The 17,263-nt window shown below is 37.5% G+C and overlaps 1 protein-coding gene across 3 annotated transcripts in view; it reads right to left on the bottom strand.

The window, feature by feature from the left end:
• The window catches only part of KCNT1 (potassium sodium-activated channel subfamily T member 1), a 247,956-nt gene that overhangs the window by 195,493 nt on the left and 35,200 nt on the right, over nucleotides 1–17,263 (bottom strand). Inside the window, exon 2 of one of the 3 annotated variants that reach the window (XM_056812710.1) lies at nucleotides 13,640–13,810. In XM_056812710.1, the coding sequence (XP_056668688.1) occupies nucleotides 13,640–13,810 (171 nt within the window). Of the gene's footprint in view, nucleotides 1–13,639; nucleotides 13,936–17,263 lie in introns of those variants that run through there. The other 2 variants (XM_056812719.1, XM_056812721.1) reach the window with 2 other exon arrangements.

Below are 17,263 nucleotides of genomic sequence, written 5' to 3' on the forward strand. Positions count from 1 at the left end.
AGGCCATAGTTTTGAACAGTTAATCAATCTTGGTAACCTGTAAGAGAGCAGTTTCAGTTGAGTTGTGAGCCTGGAAGACAGATTACCAGGGGTTAACTGAAGAATGAGTCAGTGATGAAGAAGTAGAGGCAATGAATAACCACTCTTTCTAGGAATTTGGCATCAAGGGAGGAAAGATTTTGTGTGATAACTCCTTAAGCATACATTGTTGTTGAGTCATTTCAGTCTTGTCCAACTGGCTTTTAAAATATTTAAAAAATTATTTATTCTCAATTTAATATATACCCCAACCTGGATATTTCCATATACAAAGGAGGACTGAAAAAACAAATTTATGGGAAACCACGAATTTCTGTTATGTGCAGCTTGTTTTTAAAATACACATAATGAATTAGCATGTTTATTTCAGAGCTGTTGTACTTGTTGGTATTTCCTTCTGAATTTACTTCTGAATATTCTGTGCAGTTTTATTTTATTTTTTAAAATTAGAAAAGCTTATTTTTATTTTTATTTTCATCTCTCTTCCTTTCACCATAGAAGATACCATTCAACAAAAATATGTATATGTAATTTATGTCTTTTGTGTTTCTATTTTTCAGTTCTTTATCTGGAGGTAGACATTCACAAGTTATTTTTCAAGTGGTAATTTTGTAGCTGTGTATAATGCTCTCTTGGTTCTGCGCATTTTACTCTTCATTATTTCATATTGGTCTTTCCAAGTTTAAAAAAATTATCTTGGCCATCATTTTTTTAAAATGGCTAAATAGTATTCTATTTCAATTGACTTATTCTTCATGACTCAATTTGGGGCTTTTTCAGCAAAGATACTGTAGTTTGCCATTTTCTTCCCCAACTCATTATATAGATGAGGAAACTCAGGCAAACTAGATTAAGTGACTTGCCCTGGGTCACACAGCTAGGAAGTGTCTAAGGCCAGATTTGAACTCACGAAGAGGAGTCTTTCTAACTCCAGGCCTGGTACTCTATCCACTGCACCACCTAGTTATCCTAAGCATACATGTTATGCTTTCTTTTTAATCTCTATATCTCCAATGACTAGAAAAATGTCTTTCATAGAAAATAGATAATAATTTTTTCCATCGAAATGAATTTAGAATAAATGTTTGGCAACATCCAAGTAAAATTATTTCACAGGTTTGACTATGGTATTGAGACCATCTTTCATCTATCTAAAGGCTTATTTCAGTCAATATACTTCAGCCCATTGTAAATGAGGTAGCCTATACTATTCCCAGAAATAGCTTAAAATATGAAATTATCACTTCGATATTTAGTAGAATCTTTGTGAAGCAAAGTCCTCCTTCCAGGCTCCATTGTGTAGGTTTTCTAAGGCTATATAAGAAGAGACCAAGCACTGGTAGGTTCTACCATGCTAGAATGACTTTCAGTACAATCCTGGAAATAGAATAACTTGGTTTTATGAAGACTAGTCTAGTTATGTACAAAGAAGCTTATCACCAGTGGACTGGTTACTTGATATTAAATTATTTGGTTATGGCCCATGAACCCATGAAAAAGACATATAAGAAGACTCTAAGACCTACTGATTTTGCCATGATTTAGAAAGTGTGGTACAAAAAGGAAGAAAACAGAGGGTCATAAGCATTTCACAATTTTATGTATTGCAATTCTATGTGTGCAATCCATGTTCAGTGATCCAGTGAGTGAAAGTATTACTAAAGGGACTCTAATTCTTAAATCCTGTGTATAATCCAACCATTAATTATTAGAACAAAGAAGAAAATTATTCAAAGACAGAAGAATAAAAATAAAAAAATACAGAGGATATTATTTTAAAAATCTCCAATAAGGGGGGAGGTAGGTGGCTTAGTTGACTGAGAGTCAAGTCGAGATGGGAGGTTCTGGATTCAAATATGATCTCAGAGACAATTCCTAACTTTGTGACCCTGGTCAAGTCATTTAATACCCATTGCCTAGCCCTTACCAATTTTTTTGTATTGGAACTAATCTACATTATTGGTTCTAAAACAGAAAATAAGGATTTAAAAAAAAACTCCAAAAATATCAAATTACATGATCACTGATAATCAGAAACATGGGATTTGGATAGTAGAAAGGACATAGAAACTGATACTAATTTCTTACAGAAGTTTGGTGTAAATTAATTGCTATAATTAGGTGACCAAAGAACCTAAAAACACCTTACTTAGCAAACATTTGATTTACTTATCAAGTGGTGGGATATTGGCAGCCATTGTGCTTGTTTAATATATAAATATGAATATATAAATAATAAATGTTTGTTTAGAATATAAAATTGTAAAATCTTATAGAAGCATGGGATGAGAATATGGACAATATCCCAGAAACAATGAAAAGTGGAGGACAGTAAAACCAGTTCAAAGAAAGCTTGATAAAGAAACACAAATAAGCAGTTATCCTGAGGGCATTTAAGAATGATACTGGGGGGGGGAGGTAAATAAAAAGATCTGCAAAGTTTTTGATAACAAACTCCTAGAAAGTGAAGTCAACCATGCTTGTACTCTAACATCCTAGTCTTGGACTTGTTTGTAGAAGAGGAAGAAATGATTTGATACTCATGAGAACAAAAAGAGGGGAAAGCTGTTAGATAAGACCAAATGTACATAGAAGAGGACCATTCTGGAGGTGAAACAATTGTGAAGGCCTTCATAAGGTATATAAAGGAAAGTATGAAAGAAAAAAACTCAGGCTTTATTAATACTTTAAAAAGGCAATGTAGAGAAAAAATAATCAACTCAATTTTTTTCAACTATATGCATTAAAAAGTGAAAATATAAACATATGCTTCAAGGGCATCCATGATGAAAGTATTAATAGGGAAAAGATAAACTTTCACAAATGATATTTAACAATAGATTACATCATCACAAATTTATGGAAACATACAGAAAGCACAAGGTTCTTTTGTATTTTACTGTTCAATATTTAAAAGTTTCTGATTTGGTATTGTGAGATGTCACCTTTGAGGTTTGTTTCTATCAAGATATCCATGTTCATCAAAATTTTGCAATACTCCCTGAAAGTGAAAAATACTAGAGATAGCCTTGTTTTATGAACCGCTGATCATTAACTGCAGGCTTAGAATAAAAAGGGGAAACACATGGTCTCTAAAAGTGTTTGCCGCTGTCATGGAAAAGCTCCAGTGCAGAGTCTAAGATAAGGATTCCAACCAGATGGAAAGGTTCTCCAGATGTTTCTTTTTTTAAAGGACCTTGGACTGGTTTCATCAAGCTCCAGAATACTGCAATCTCTTGAATGAGATTCATTACTAAGCAGAAGAAAAATGTGGTCTCATCAAATCATCCACACAGGCAAAACAAGTGAATGCAATTAGGTGGACAATATATAGGGTTTATCCATTTTATATATCTTGGACAGACACTGAAAAAGTATGGTTAGTTGGGCCAAGAATTAAACAAGAAGAGGCTAGATTGCTTTTGTGAAATTAAGAAGCACTTCTTGTGACCTTCAACTTTTCCCTGAATCAAAGACCCATTTAAAAATGCTAATATTCTACAGTATTTTTATGATTACTATATATAGAAAATTGCAGCTTCTAAAGAATTAAAAGTGATTAGAAGGATAGTGGTGCCCATGAAACAACTAGGAATTGAGCTTAGGATACAGTCCAGGTTCTAATTTAAGGTGTAACTCAAATATTCAAATGGACCCATGAGCTCACTGATAAGAGGTATTTCCTTCATCAGTGGTCACCACAGCATGTCTATGCTTGACCATGCTCTGAGATTCTTATCCATGCCCTTTCATAAGATTGGCACAGTGTATCAACCCAAAGTTCTAGAAGTCTTCCTTTCTTTCTCTAGACATTGTGATGATAATAGTGACTATCAGCCCTTTCTCTCTTGAGCTTCATATGACAAAGCTATTTTCTTTTCCCATCTTGCATTTCTTTGATGGAATTCATTATTTTGTTTCTTTGTAGTTCCCTTTTTATGTATTACAGTCTATTTACTGCCACCATGTACCTCTCCCTTTGAATATTTGAGTTACACTTTAAATTTGAAGTTGGGACTGTATCCTGAGCTCAATTTCTAGTTGTTGTAAGGGTATCATTATCTTTCTGACCACTCTGGTTTGCAGGTTTTCCCTTTCCTTCCTTCCCCCCCCCCCATTAAATCAGTGTCAACTTTTGTTGACTCTTCCGTCATAATATTTCTTACATTTCTCTCTTTCTATCCAAAAGCCCCTATCTAGTTCAGGCCCTCATCACTTTTCATTTAGTCTGACTAGTGCAATAACTTCCTCATTGGTCTCCCTTATTCTATTCTCTGTCATCTCCAGTCTGCTACATAGCTGCCAAACTGATATTCCTAAGGTGCAGGTCTGACCATTTCTCTCTTCTTCTCAAGAAGCTTCAGTTTATTCTTCTTGCTTCCCAGGATATAATGCCAACTCCCTTGTTTGGGAATCAAAGCCTTTCATAAACTGGTTTATTTTACATCTCTCCTCTTAACATACAACATTCCAAACAAGTTAATCTATAGGTATATTCCAAGTTTTGGTAAAATTTAAAGCTGTATTAAGACTTTTGGAATACTCCCCACTAGCTGTTTCCTGAGCAGGCTATTCTGCCTGCCATTTTTGTGTCTTTGCAATCTGGTGTTTATATTTTAAACGTTCTTCCTCTGCCTCTTAGAATTCCTATCTGTTCCATTTAGGACTTAGCTTGGGAGCCACCTCTAGTGGTTAGTACTGCTCCAGTTATTTTGCATATACCCAATACAGATTTGTATTTATTAATCTGCATACATTTTTATTTCTCTTAATAAAATAGAAACTTCTTGGGGGAAAAGAACTGCTTTGATATTTTTGTCTTTGTATCCCTAGTGTCTGGAATATAGTAGATATTTAATAAATTTTTTATTGAATTCTATTCCCACCCAGGGAAGTTTAAATAGAACCATTTATACAGATCATAATAATTCATCTGTATAATAATATGTATATAGAGAAAAAAGTAATGATTGTTTTCTATTCTTACACTAACCCAAGACACTGGTGAGGCTCTGACCCTCTGTATGTAGGCCCTCCTTACTTTATCAGAAAACTCACAAATGCTGTTGGTCACAAAGGGGGATGGGGTAGGTAGCCAATGAAAGTGAAGCCCAACCCTCAACTACTGGGGACACAATTTAAGCTTGAATTTTACTGATTCTGGGTCAGGTGCAACTAATAAATAACAGCAGGGCAATAACATTGTCTGGATCCAAGATAGGAGAGACAATTTCCCTAATGTGATCTAGGTACCACCATTGTTCTTCCATTCTCCTTTCTGACCTATAAATGATAAGACTCCAAAATGAAACATCTTTTCTATTGGCTCAGTTTGGCCTCTGGGTAGTTTTTATGTTGACACCTGGTAAAGAAATTTGTTTTGTCTCTATGCTCAAAAAGCAAATCAATAAAAGCTTAAGAACTTGATCTTTTAGAAGTTGCTCTTCAGGAATGAATGCAATATTCGGGAAAATCATTTACCTGTTCCCTTAAAAAATTGGCCAAATCCTGAATTTTGTGCATCAAAGGTGAAGATCTATCATCAGTTAATGTGTGCAGAATAGTTACTAAATTCATGTGTTATTATAACATTTGCATTTCTATTCACAAGACTAATCCTTTGTTTTCAGCAAGAAATTCTATCTCCATTGAAGTCATTGGTGTTCATGAATGAATGATACTGTGTTTGAATTTCCAGAAGTATATTCAGATTTACAGAAAGATTCTACTGGGAGTAGTCTCATTTAGTCCAGTGTTTTCATTCAAATTGCACGTTTGTCTTGCTTTTAATACTAATATATTCACACTGCTACATTTGATTACACACTCATATAAAGAAAGCAACAGTTACATAGTAGGAAAGGGTTGAGAAGAATGGCAAAGCAATCTTGAGGTTCTTGGAAGGTTGGGATACCTTTCTAATTTGTACCTTTATTTTACAGATGGGAAAACTAAAGCTTAGAGACTGAATATGACATGCTCAAGGTAATCCAGAAAGATGGGGTCAAATTAGAATCCATGGTTCCTGATTCCTAGCCTGGTTCTCTTTCTCATATATTACAGTAATAGGAATATCTAACTGCAAACAAATCGATGTTATATATTTTTCAGTGACTCCCTAAGCCTTGCTCTAGGGTTCCTTAATTGCAGCTAAGATTTGTAACCCCTGGGCTATGATATGTCCATTTGTTCCTTCTTGATGATCTACCCACCGAACCCAACTACCTGATAATAAGTCAAACAGTTATACTTTTGCCAGGATTCCCTGGGGAGAGTTCTTTCTTGGAGATGTCAGAGGAATACTCAGCAGGAGTACAAGTGAAGGATAGGCCAAAGGTGATTCATTTGATGTAAACAACCCTGGGTAGGCGGTCCCCATTCCCAAAGTTTCTAAGTTGTTGCTTTTCTTTCTGATATTTCTGGCAGGATCTGGGGGACCCCCCACTAACCTCTTCTCCACTAGCTGTTGTTTGAAAAAATATTTTGCTTCACTTCAATTCCTGAGGGCAAAAGTACTTGGTATTGGCAAGCCAATCTTTTATCTGTTTTCAACAGATTAAAAAGGTTAGAAAATGTCAGAAAAGGTTTCTTCCCATTGAAGGGGATGTTTCTGACCCTCTGTTAGACCCAACTTCAGTATTTTTATGTTTCAAGTACATTAATCTCCTATAACTTTTTAGGACATTTCTTCATCATGGCTTCATTCCCCCCATATCTGCTAATTGCGGTTTTAAAAGTTTAAATTGAGAACTCCAATTTCTGACCTATATTTACTTTCTAATTTTTTATTTTATGTATTTCATTTCTCGTTGGAACTATTGTGGAGTTTGGAGTTGATCTATTCTCTCTGGGGCATCCACAAGATTTTGCCTTCCATCAGGCATTATTTCACTTTCCTTTATGTTAAATATTTTTAATAGTTATATTCTTTGATGTTTTAGTCATTCTTTTTATTGATTTTTTCTGACCCTCTTTGTTGATTTATCTGTTTTTTCCATTGGGTTTTTATTAAGACCTTTTCTTTTTATATCATTGATGTGTCGGTGCACCTCCCCCTTTTATATTTTGCATTTTGCCATGACTATCTGGTTCCTCTCTTTTTCACTAGTAGGCTTCAGAGGCTGGGCTGCAAAACTACCTCAGTCTCCTTGTGATGATATAGGGTTTTCTGCCCTGGTCCCTGCCCTGAAACCTTTGGGGTGATGGGCAGCATCTAAATGCTTTTTAGTCTTCCTTCTTTATGTCTCATCATGACCATGAATCCTAGCATTCTGTACAGTTATCTTTTGTTTTCTTCCTTTCCTTTGTAATTAGCATCTGCAACATTTGTGGTATTAGAATATGGGGATGTTCCTGTAGTCACTACAGCACTGACAGGGTCTTTGCCCTGGGATCAACCTTGAATAAAACTCTAGGTTAGCTTATACTCCTACTGCTGGTCCACAAGGGCTGGTGAGGGAAAAGTTCTGAATGAACGCTCTAAATATTAGACAAGAAATTATAAAAACGATTTTACCAATTCAGGTAGTCTTTTTTTGTTTTGTGTTTATTTTTGTTTTGTTTTGTGGATTTTGCTGAAATTATTCTACACCTGACACATAATTCTTCCCCACTCCCTTTTTGGAGGTAGGGGATTTGGAGACTCAGAAAAATGGATTAATCTACCATAATATTCAAAAGTTTCTGACTTATTATTAGCAACACACATTGCCTAAGCCATTTCTCCATCAATGGGGATGGACTTGACTGAGCCAACTAAGTTTTCTCACCCAAGTCCTCTTGTGACTAAAAGTATACTTTTATGAGATAGCTGATTAGGTTGAACATTAGTTGTGCCTGAAGGCAATTTCAGTTTGTAGCCATGAGTAGGGCTCCTTCTGTGGCTGGGGGTAGGATTCCATATTTTTTGTACCAATTTTTTTTGTATAGTTTTGTACAAATTGTTTTTGTACCAACATTAGGTGGCACAATGTTGTAAAGAGCATTTTGGGAGGAGAAAAGAAAAGATTGGGATCAATACTTTCATTTGTATAAAGAACTTCCAGTAAAGAAACCTTCTTTGACCATGCAGATCAGCAATTATTCTGTAATATATGTGAAAGATATTTAGAAAATGTTTATTGAACATAAAGGATTATTTTACTAAATAAGTGAAATAACAAGTACACTTAAATTTCTTTCAACTATTTTAGGTATTTCATGAAAATTCTCTATAAAAAGTGACAGACTCAAAGTTTATCTTAAGGAGAAATTAAAGGAAAAGTGGGCAAAACCTTTTGCCAGTGAGGGTAGAGTTTCTTTCGGGAGCATGATGGTGACCTTCCTAAACCATCTCTCAGTGACTGAAAGAAAGAATCCTTGGTGGCAGAGTCCATGTCACTGATTTTAGGGAGTATTTCTTATGGAATAAATAACATTCCAGAGCCTACCACCAACTCTGCAAAATTCATAATGATTAAAACTTCTGAAGGTGGCTTTTGCTGAATACCTTTCTGGCCAGAAACTTCTCCAGTATTTAATCTTTCTAAGTCAAAAGCCAGTAATTAATCTTATCTCCTTTCATTTATGTTAAAACAAGAACAAGGAAATAACCAACTATGATTTGAAAAGTTTTGCCTCACATTCCCTTTCATTAATCCATCCTAATTGATCCAGGTTCTCTGAATGTAACACTGGGCTTTGCTGGGTAATTTTATCACTATTTACCCATGTGGGCGTATTAAAAAGCACATAACATTACCAGTACTGATGTTGTAGTAACGATTGTTAATTCTGTACCCTGAGTGAAGTCTGTGGTGACTCACTGTAGCACATATTTTTATTTAGAAAATAATAGCTTTTGGTTCCCCGGAAACACACTAAAACTGGACATGAAGTCTTAATAGTGGTACTACCACCACATGTCACATGAGCTTGGGGATGGTGATAGAAGAGGAAGTATGGAGAAGAATAGACTAAGAGGGGGAAAAATCCATGATGTAGCAATAAGTGGATGGAAAGTAAAGACTTGAATGAAAAAAGGTAGTGAAAGGGCATTCATGACTTGGGAAGTAACTCAAGAACAGACCTAAAAAGGCATTTCCTGAAATAATATTTCAGAGGAGAAAAGACAAAGGCAATTAATGTTTGCTTCAGCAAATTCTCTCTCTCTCTCTCTCTCTCTCTCTCTCTCTCTCTCTCTCTCTCTCTCTTTCTCTCTCTCTCTCTCTCTCTCTCTCTCTCTCTCTCTCTCTCTCTCTCTCTTTCTGTCTTAAGCAACTATCAATGGGTGTGAAATTCAGTGTGTTGTATTAGAAAGAGCATTGATCTTGTTTGGTGTCACCTGGGCAACTCTTGGCAAGTTATGTTGACTATCTCAATCTCAGTGTTATTATCTATAAAATAGGGATGAAAATAATAATGATTTATCTCACAGGATTGTTTTGAGGAAAGTTGTTGGTTTTTCCTTTTTCGGTAAATATTAAAGTTCTACATAAATGTAGATTATTGTCTGAAGTCATTTGTCAATGGCAGAGAGGATTTAGAATCAGGGCAGCCATACTTCTGGGATTAAGCAGGTAGGAAGGAAGAGCATGGAGAAGGAGTATCATTTGATAAACACATCTTACACAAGTCTACATAAATTTATCTTTACAGCTGCCTAGATTTCAATTCAGTTCAATGCTCTATGCCCCATCATTCCCTTTTCCTGTCTGGTGTTTAGCATATTGAAATTTAGCAAAGAGGATAGTCAGGTCCAGAGGTAAGGAGCTTGTATTTGTTCAAATCATCCAGATTCCTTGTCCCTTTCTCTATCTCTGCTTAAAGCCTGTCCTATTTTCTCCCTCTTTGTGATGGGCAGGAAGAGCATCAGGGGAGAAACATGAGTATTAAGATCTCTAGAGAGGATTTCAACCTGAACCAGGTGGAGGCCAATCTTATTAAATGCCTCTGTGTATTGCCTTGTCTCTGGGTAATTAGGTTTGGGGAGAGAGAAAGCTATTCAATTAGTGTTGCCAATTCCTTTTCTTCACACACTGGCTGTTGGCAGTGAGTGAACTAGTAAAAGACCTTAGATATAACAATGTTTTTTTGGACTATGTGTGTGAGGCATGCTGATTTAATTTATAAAATAATTATAACTGGGGGTAGAAATATTTTTTCTTGATTTGTGCTTTAGAAATTCCAAATTTGCTTTAGTCAAATCTGAGCCAAACTTAGCCCAACAATTTCCCAGGAAGGTTTCTGAACCATTCCCCTTCTTTAAGCATGATACCACCCTTGTATGTTGAATATACTACTACATGAGCTGTGCGCAAAGTGATAGAGGGAAGTCTTGCTAAAAAATTAGTGAATTGGCACAAGGCTATCACACCTATCAGCAAACCTATCTAAGAGTGGGCCTGGAAGCTGAAATCACTTTCCTGATTTATCACCTCATTCTGTCACAATACTGAGTCTGAACAGGGTTATTATCATTCCAAAGAGATTTACATTTAGAGAATGAGTCACTTTCCAGTGCAACCAAGAAACTTAAGTAGTCATAAGTTAACTTTGGAAAAGGATTCCAGTTTTTCATTGTTATCTCTGGAGTTGTCTGTCCTCTTTTATTACTTCTCCAGTGATACAATATAAATGAAATTAATAAATATTTCTTATTCCAAAGCCTTATTATATTTGAAGGACTGAATGTCTCCATGCTGGTAGACAGTCAAATATAAAGGAGGAAAGCAAGATGCTAATTACAGGACCACAAGCCAGCAACAATCCCCAGTATGACTTTGAATGCCCCCAAAGTTAACAGAACTTGTAGGCTTTCAATGACCATTGTCTCCATGTTCCTCACTATGGTAGGGAGGTAGAAGTCAAAGTGGAGGAGAGGAAGAAGGAATCAGCAAAATTGTCATTCAAGTATACTTCTTATCAGGATAAAATAAAAGGATTTGGTTCTGTCATTCCTTTAAAATGCAAAAAAGTAGGCCTTTTAAAACAAAGTTCTGATGAGAGTATACATTCCTATTATATACAACTTACTTAACTGATTTTATTGCTTAGAGAAAAAGTTTGTTTATATATTCACATAAAAGGATGGCACACACAATCTAGTCAGTGAGCTCTAAATTTGGAATAGCCATAGGCACAACCTAAGAGAGTCATCAGCAACTACAATCATTCCCAAATATTTTAATATAACATGATTCCTTATTATACATTCACATATACCATAGGTCACATAACATGCCCAAACTCTCCAGATCTAACCAGTAAATGTATGATGTGACGCATGCAGCCTATATTCCAAAGTCAATCTTTCCCTGATTTATCCTAAAGCACATTTCTATCTTGCCCTTTTCCATTGCCACCTTCCTCTCCCACTCCCATCCCCAACACCACAAAGAGAGAGAAGAATATTTTATTTAATTCAGCATTCTCTGGGTCAGAAGGCATGGCCCACATGCATGTTCCTTTCACCAGTCAAAATCTAAGGGATACAATTATATCAATGCTACAAAACACATTTGTTAAACAGCCAAAGTCATAGACAATGCTCAGGAGAGGTTGGTGCTACCTTTCCTCCTTCTAATATATGAAGACCTCTGTGGTGGTGGCATTGTATTCCAGAATTCTCCAAATCACAACTAAATAGAAAACTCAATAGATTTGAGACAATTTAGTGCGTTATTCAGACAGATGAGTCACTAAATTTTAGGAAGGAGGATAAAAATACCACCCCACAATGTACATATAAGACAACTAGATTCATGCCAACATAAGAATAAAACAATATAAACAAGATAATAATAATATAATCCAAGATGGCAACAAAATAAACCGAACATTTAATGATGTTTGTTGGACTGGTTTGAAAGGTAGTTACTCAGAAATGCAGCTGTTCCTCTGCCCACTTAAATAAAGGTCAGAAACTGGGCATTAGCTCTTAAAGACTTTTCCTTATTACCCATGCATGCTAATCAGATCAGAATGAGCCATTTGGATGAGATGATCTCCAGGGGAGCTTTTCAGCTCTAAACTCTATGGTTCTAATTGTATTAAAATTATTTTTATTCAACCTTTGTCCAATTAAGGTTACCAAAGCCAATTGAACATTCACCTGTTATTTGATAGAACATTTCATATTCAGTTACAATGCTGTTGTTGGTTTTTAATTTAGTTTTGAACAAGTTTCCTGTGGCTTTTTCCCTAATTCTTTCCAAAACACTGACCTTATTCTGAAAACAACATCTTGTTTTAGTGATGGGTAGGGCATTCTAGGAGTCCAATTTATGACCTTCAAAATCAATTTTCAATCTTAGGAAAGTAAATCTTGAAATACATTAATCCAGTAAATTGAATAGTCGCTGTTGGGAGAGAAAAAAAAAACATCCCTCTCATAAACATTTATTTAATTTTGAGCTTAGTGAAGTGAAAGAGATTTGAGAATACCTGACAGGTACCTACTATTTAAAAAACACACTGTAACTAAAGCATTTTGAGGCTAGAGAAACACCATACTTGCTTTTATATTTGACAATGTGACTTAAGAGATCACTCATATTCACATAAGGAGGTAAAAAGGCTTTTTTTTCCACAAGTGCTAAAGTGCTTATCAATGACTGCTATAATTTTTTGCCAGAAACAAAAACCTAAAAATTCTTCTAAACACACACACACAATTCCTCTCCTAGTTTATCAACTGGCATCCAGTCAATCTAATTTGCATTTAATTCTTTTTCTTTCTTTTTTCCAAACCTACCCTGTCTTAGAATCAATATTGTGTATTGGTTCCAAGGCAGAAGAGCAGTAAGAGTAGGCAATAGGGGTTTAGTGACTTGCCCAGGGTACACAGCTGTGAAGTGTCTGAGGCCCCATTTGAACTCAGAACCTCCCATCTGTAGACCTGGCTCTCAATTCATTGAGCCATCTAGTTGGCCCCATTTATTTTTCTAAGCTAGCTCTTTTTACTCATTTCCTGCAGGACTCAAGTTCCATTTGTGCAACCACATACAGTAGACTTCTGGGTGGGAAGAGGCCAAGCTATAATTTTTCAAAGGCAGATGAGAAACCTAGAAGCCATACAGATCAATTAATATGTGACTGAGTTTCCATTTACTAATTATGTAGCAAGGTGGGGAGGGGGAACAATTTAAAAGTGGCAGTAGGAGGACACTTCCTTAAGTCAAAAAGCAAGACTCTTTTATTTGCTACTTACATTCAAATCTTTGTCAGACACTCCTCCCTTCTCTTCTATATTCGCTAAAATCAAAATGCCCCCCAAAACTTTAAAGGCACATCCAAGCCCGGTTTTGTCACCTGGCCTCTTTTCCCGCAGGCCAGGGAACTTTAGAATGGAGTAGAGAAGCAGTAGAGAGAAAGCTACGCGATTTCAGCACCACGGACAGAACACAACCCTCAGCCTGCGCAGGCCAAACCACTCACCCCCTTGACTTACTTTGAGTGGGCTAGGTAGTATCTGAGGGTGATTCACAGCCACAGGCCCTGCCCCAAAGAAAACACATGGGCCCTTTCAGCTAGCCCAGGGATCATGCAATTCATCTTCCTCCTTTCTCTTCACCAATTCTTTGACCCTGACGCGCCCTTCTCCTCCGCCCGACCCCTTTACCTGTCGTCGTTCTGGAATGACTGATCTCCCAGTAGTAGGTCCCGGAAACGGTATCGGGGTGGCAAAGGGAGCACCTCGGAGTCCATGTCATTCATTTTGAGCGAGGAGATGTCCAAGAGTACCCCACTTCGGCTGCCGGTGCCTTCACCACTGCCCCCACCACTCTGCAGCCTGCACGCACAAACAGCGAACACTCCACTCAGCGGGACTGAGACTTTGGTACCAGCGCTCCCAGTCCCGACCCGGCCTGGCCCAGCCCAGCTGTCTTTCTCCTGCCTCCTGAGGCTGGCTTCGGGTACTGCTCAGGCGATGGTAGCCCTCTATCCTCCTCCCCCTCTTCTTCCTCATTTTCCTCCCCCCCATCACAATCCCCACCCGCCACCCCGCGCGCATTGCAGCGATCTGGGCTCTGGCCCCCAGTTCCGCCGTGGCGCTCCAAAACACAGGACTCCCCGCCCCTTCTCCAACCCGGGAGCCAAGAAAGCTGAGGAAAGACTAGGAATCAGTGGTTCTCAGTCACATACACACCCCCCTTCTCTCACACCCCCCTTCTCTCAAACCCCCACCCCACTCCAAGCCCCAGGGAAGATCATAGGGAACTCAACTCCTGGAGGGCATCTTCTTCAGAGAGCCTCTCCTCCCCTCCCTTCCCTGGCAGCGTACGGGTTCAGCTGGGGAGTGGACGCAGCCGTGTTTCTCTCTCTCACCGCCTTCTTCCAGAAGAGTGGAGAGAATTTGGGAAGCGAAAGAACTAGGAGCTGGGAGCAGGAGGCGGGGGCGAGTACCGGGCGGGGAGTGAGCTGAGTCCTCCTGGTTCTCTGCTAGGTTGCTTCCGGCTCCTTGGCGGGCCACAATAAGGAGAGAGTGAGACGAGAGAGAGAGAGAGAGAGAGAGAGAGAGAGAGAGAGAGAGAGAGAGAGAGAGAGAGAGAGAGAGAGAGAGAGAGAGAGAGAGAGAGAGAGAGAGGGAGAGAGGGAGAGAGGGAGAGAGGGAGAGAGGGAGAGAGGGAGAGAGAGAGAGAGAGAGAGAGAGAGAGAGAGAGAGAGAGAGAGAGAGAGAGAGAGAGAGAGAGAGAAAGAGAAGGAGAGAGAGAGAGAGAAACAAGAACATGTATGCATGCCTTATCTGTGACAGGGGTATGCAAAATCTCCTCTAAGCCATGTTAGGCATCAAGAGAACTAAAACTGTCTGTAGGCAGGGAGACCTACATGCTTATGTATAGGCTGTTTTACAATTACAGCAAAGGTCCCCTGGGGTACAGGAGTGCAATTTCACAGGCAACTTTAGCTCTGGAGTTGGTTCACTCTTTTTTATGTCTGGGCCAGTTACCCAGGATCTCTTCTGGATATTGAATCCTTTACCTGGGACACAGTTTATCTCAGTTCTCCTAGGATTTTTCTAATCTCCAATGTAATTTTAATAAGGTTCACTCAGCTTGATTTAGAGTAGGGGTCAGCAAACTATAACCTGAAGGTCAAAGCTGGCCCAGGTTCTGTCAGATAGCAATTTAAGAATGGTTTTTATATTGTTCTAGAAAACAGAAAAGCCTTTCTTAGCTTTTGAGCTGTATAAGAATAGGCAGTGAGTTGGAGTTTGCTGACCTTTGGTTTAGAAGACAGAGGAATCAGAGGACATGGGTGTAAATCTCAACTCTGCCACTTAACATGTGACCCTAGGCAAAACCACTTCACTAACTCATGCTTTAGTTTCCTCATATGTAAAATAACCAATATGAAACTACATCCTAGGACTCACACATCAACCATTCACCTCTTCCATTTTTGGCACTCTGCTCCAGTGACAGGACCATCAAGATGAGGCATTCCAGGTGCATCTCTGAAGGATATAGTAATGGAAGAATACCTCATCTTGATGGTCCTAGATAATTGTAGGGATTGGTTAACTTTAGCTAGGGAGGAGGGGTTCTACATGGAAACCATCAGTCAAAACCTGTATCACTTTGCTTTCCTGGACTCCAGTCCCTCATTCTAATTTTCATCTCTGCCTTCCTCTCCCAGGGTTCTACTTCTGCAGTCTCCTCTCTGTCACTACTATCCCCATTCTCAAAGGACTTCCTAAGGTCCCACAAAGCTCTGACAACAAGTATAAAATTCAACACAGGGCACTATGCTGGGCATGGAATGAGAATGGGTGAGAGAGGCATAGAGTTGAGACTTTTCATATTAATTTTTTCTGATTTTACAACCAATGAATATTATCAATATTAGGTCTGGTCAATTGACAAAAGAAACACAGAATTCAATTTTATATTGACAAATATTCATTACACAGCTATCCTGTGCTCATTGCTTGAAAGTGACTTTCAGTCAATTTAATAATACAAAAAAGAAAGAAGAGAATCAAATTAACAGTATCAAAGATGAAAGGGGCAATCTCACCTTTAATGAAGTGGAAATTAAGGCAATTAGTAAGAATTACTTTGCTTAATTATATGGCAATAAATATGACAATCTAGGTGAAATGGGTGAATATTTACAAAAATACAAATTGCCCAAATTAAGAAAAGAGGAAGTAGAATTCTTAAATAATCCCATTTCAGAAAAAGAAATTGAACAAGCCATCAAGGAACTTCCTAAGAAAAAATCCCCAGGGCCAGATGGATTCACAAGTGAATTCTATCAAACATTTATAGAACAACTAATCCCAATTATATACAAACTATTTGACAAAATAAGCAAAGAAGGAGTTTTACCAAATTCCTTTTTATGACACAGTACTGATTCCAAACTTAGGCAGAACAAAAACCAAGAAAGAAAACTACAGACTAATATCTTTAATGAAAATAGATGCAAAAACTTAAATAGAATACTAGTGAAAAGACTCCAGCAAGTGATCACAAGGGTTATTCACTAGGATCAAGTGGGATTTATACAAGGAATGCAGGGATGGTTTAATGTTAGGAAAACCATCCACAGAATTGACCATATCAATAATCAAACCAACAGAAATAACCTGATTATCTCAATAGACGCAGAAAAGGTCTTTGACAAAATACAAGACCCATTCCTGTTGAAAACACTAGAAAGTATAAGAACATAAGGGTTATTCCTTAAAATAATAAACAGTATATATTTAAAGCCATCAGCAAGTATCATCTGCAATGGGGACAACTTAGAAGCCTTCCCAATAAGATCAGGAGTGAAGCAAGGATGCTCATTATCATCTCTTTTATTCAATATTGTACTAGAAATGCTAGCAGTAGCAATTAGAGAAGAAAAAGAAATTGAAGGAATTAAAGTAGGTAGGGGAGAGACTAAACTATCACTCTTTGCAGATGATATGAGGTATACTTAAAGAACCCTAGAAAATCAACTAAAAGGCTAGTGGAAATAATTAACAACTTTAGTAAAGTTGCAGGGTATAAGATAAACCCATATAAACCATCAGCATTTCTATATATTTCCAACAAAACTCAGCAGCAGTAGTTAGAAAGAGAAACTCCATTTAAAATCACTCTAGACGATATAAAATATTTAGGAATCTATCTGCCAAAATAAACGCAGGAATTATATGAACACAACTACAGAACACTTTTCATACAATTAAAACTAGATCTAAACAATTGGAAAAACTTTAACTGCTCCTGGGTAGAATGGCTAATAT

This window comes from Monodelphis domestica, chromosome 1 (assembly GCF_027887165.1).
Source record: "Monodelphis domestica isolate mMonDom1 chromosome 1, mMonDom1.pri, whole genome shotgun sequence".
Lineage (NCBI taxonomy): Eukaryota > Metazoa > Chordata > Mammalia > Didelphimorphia > Didelphidae > Monodelphis > Monodelphis domestica.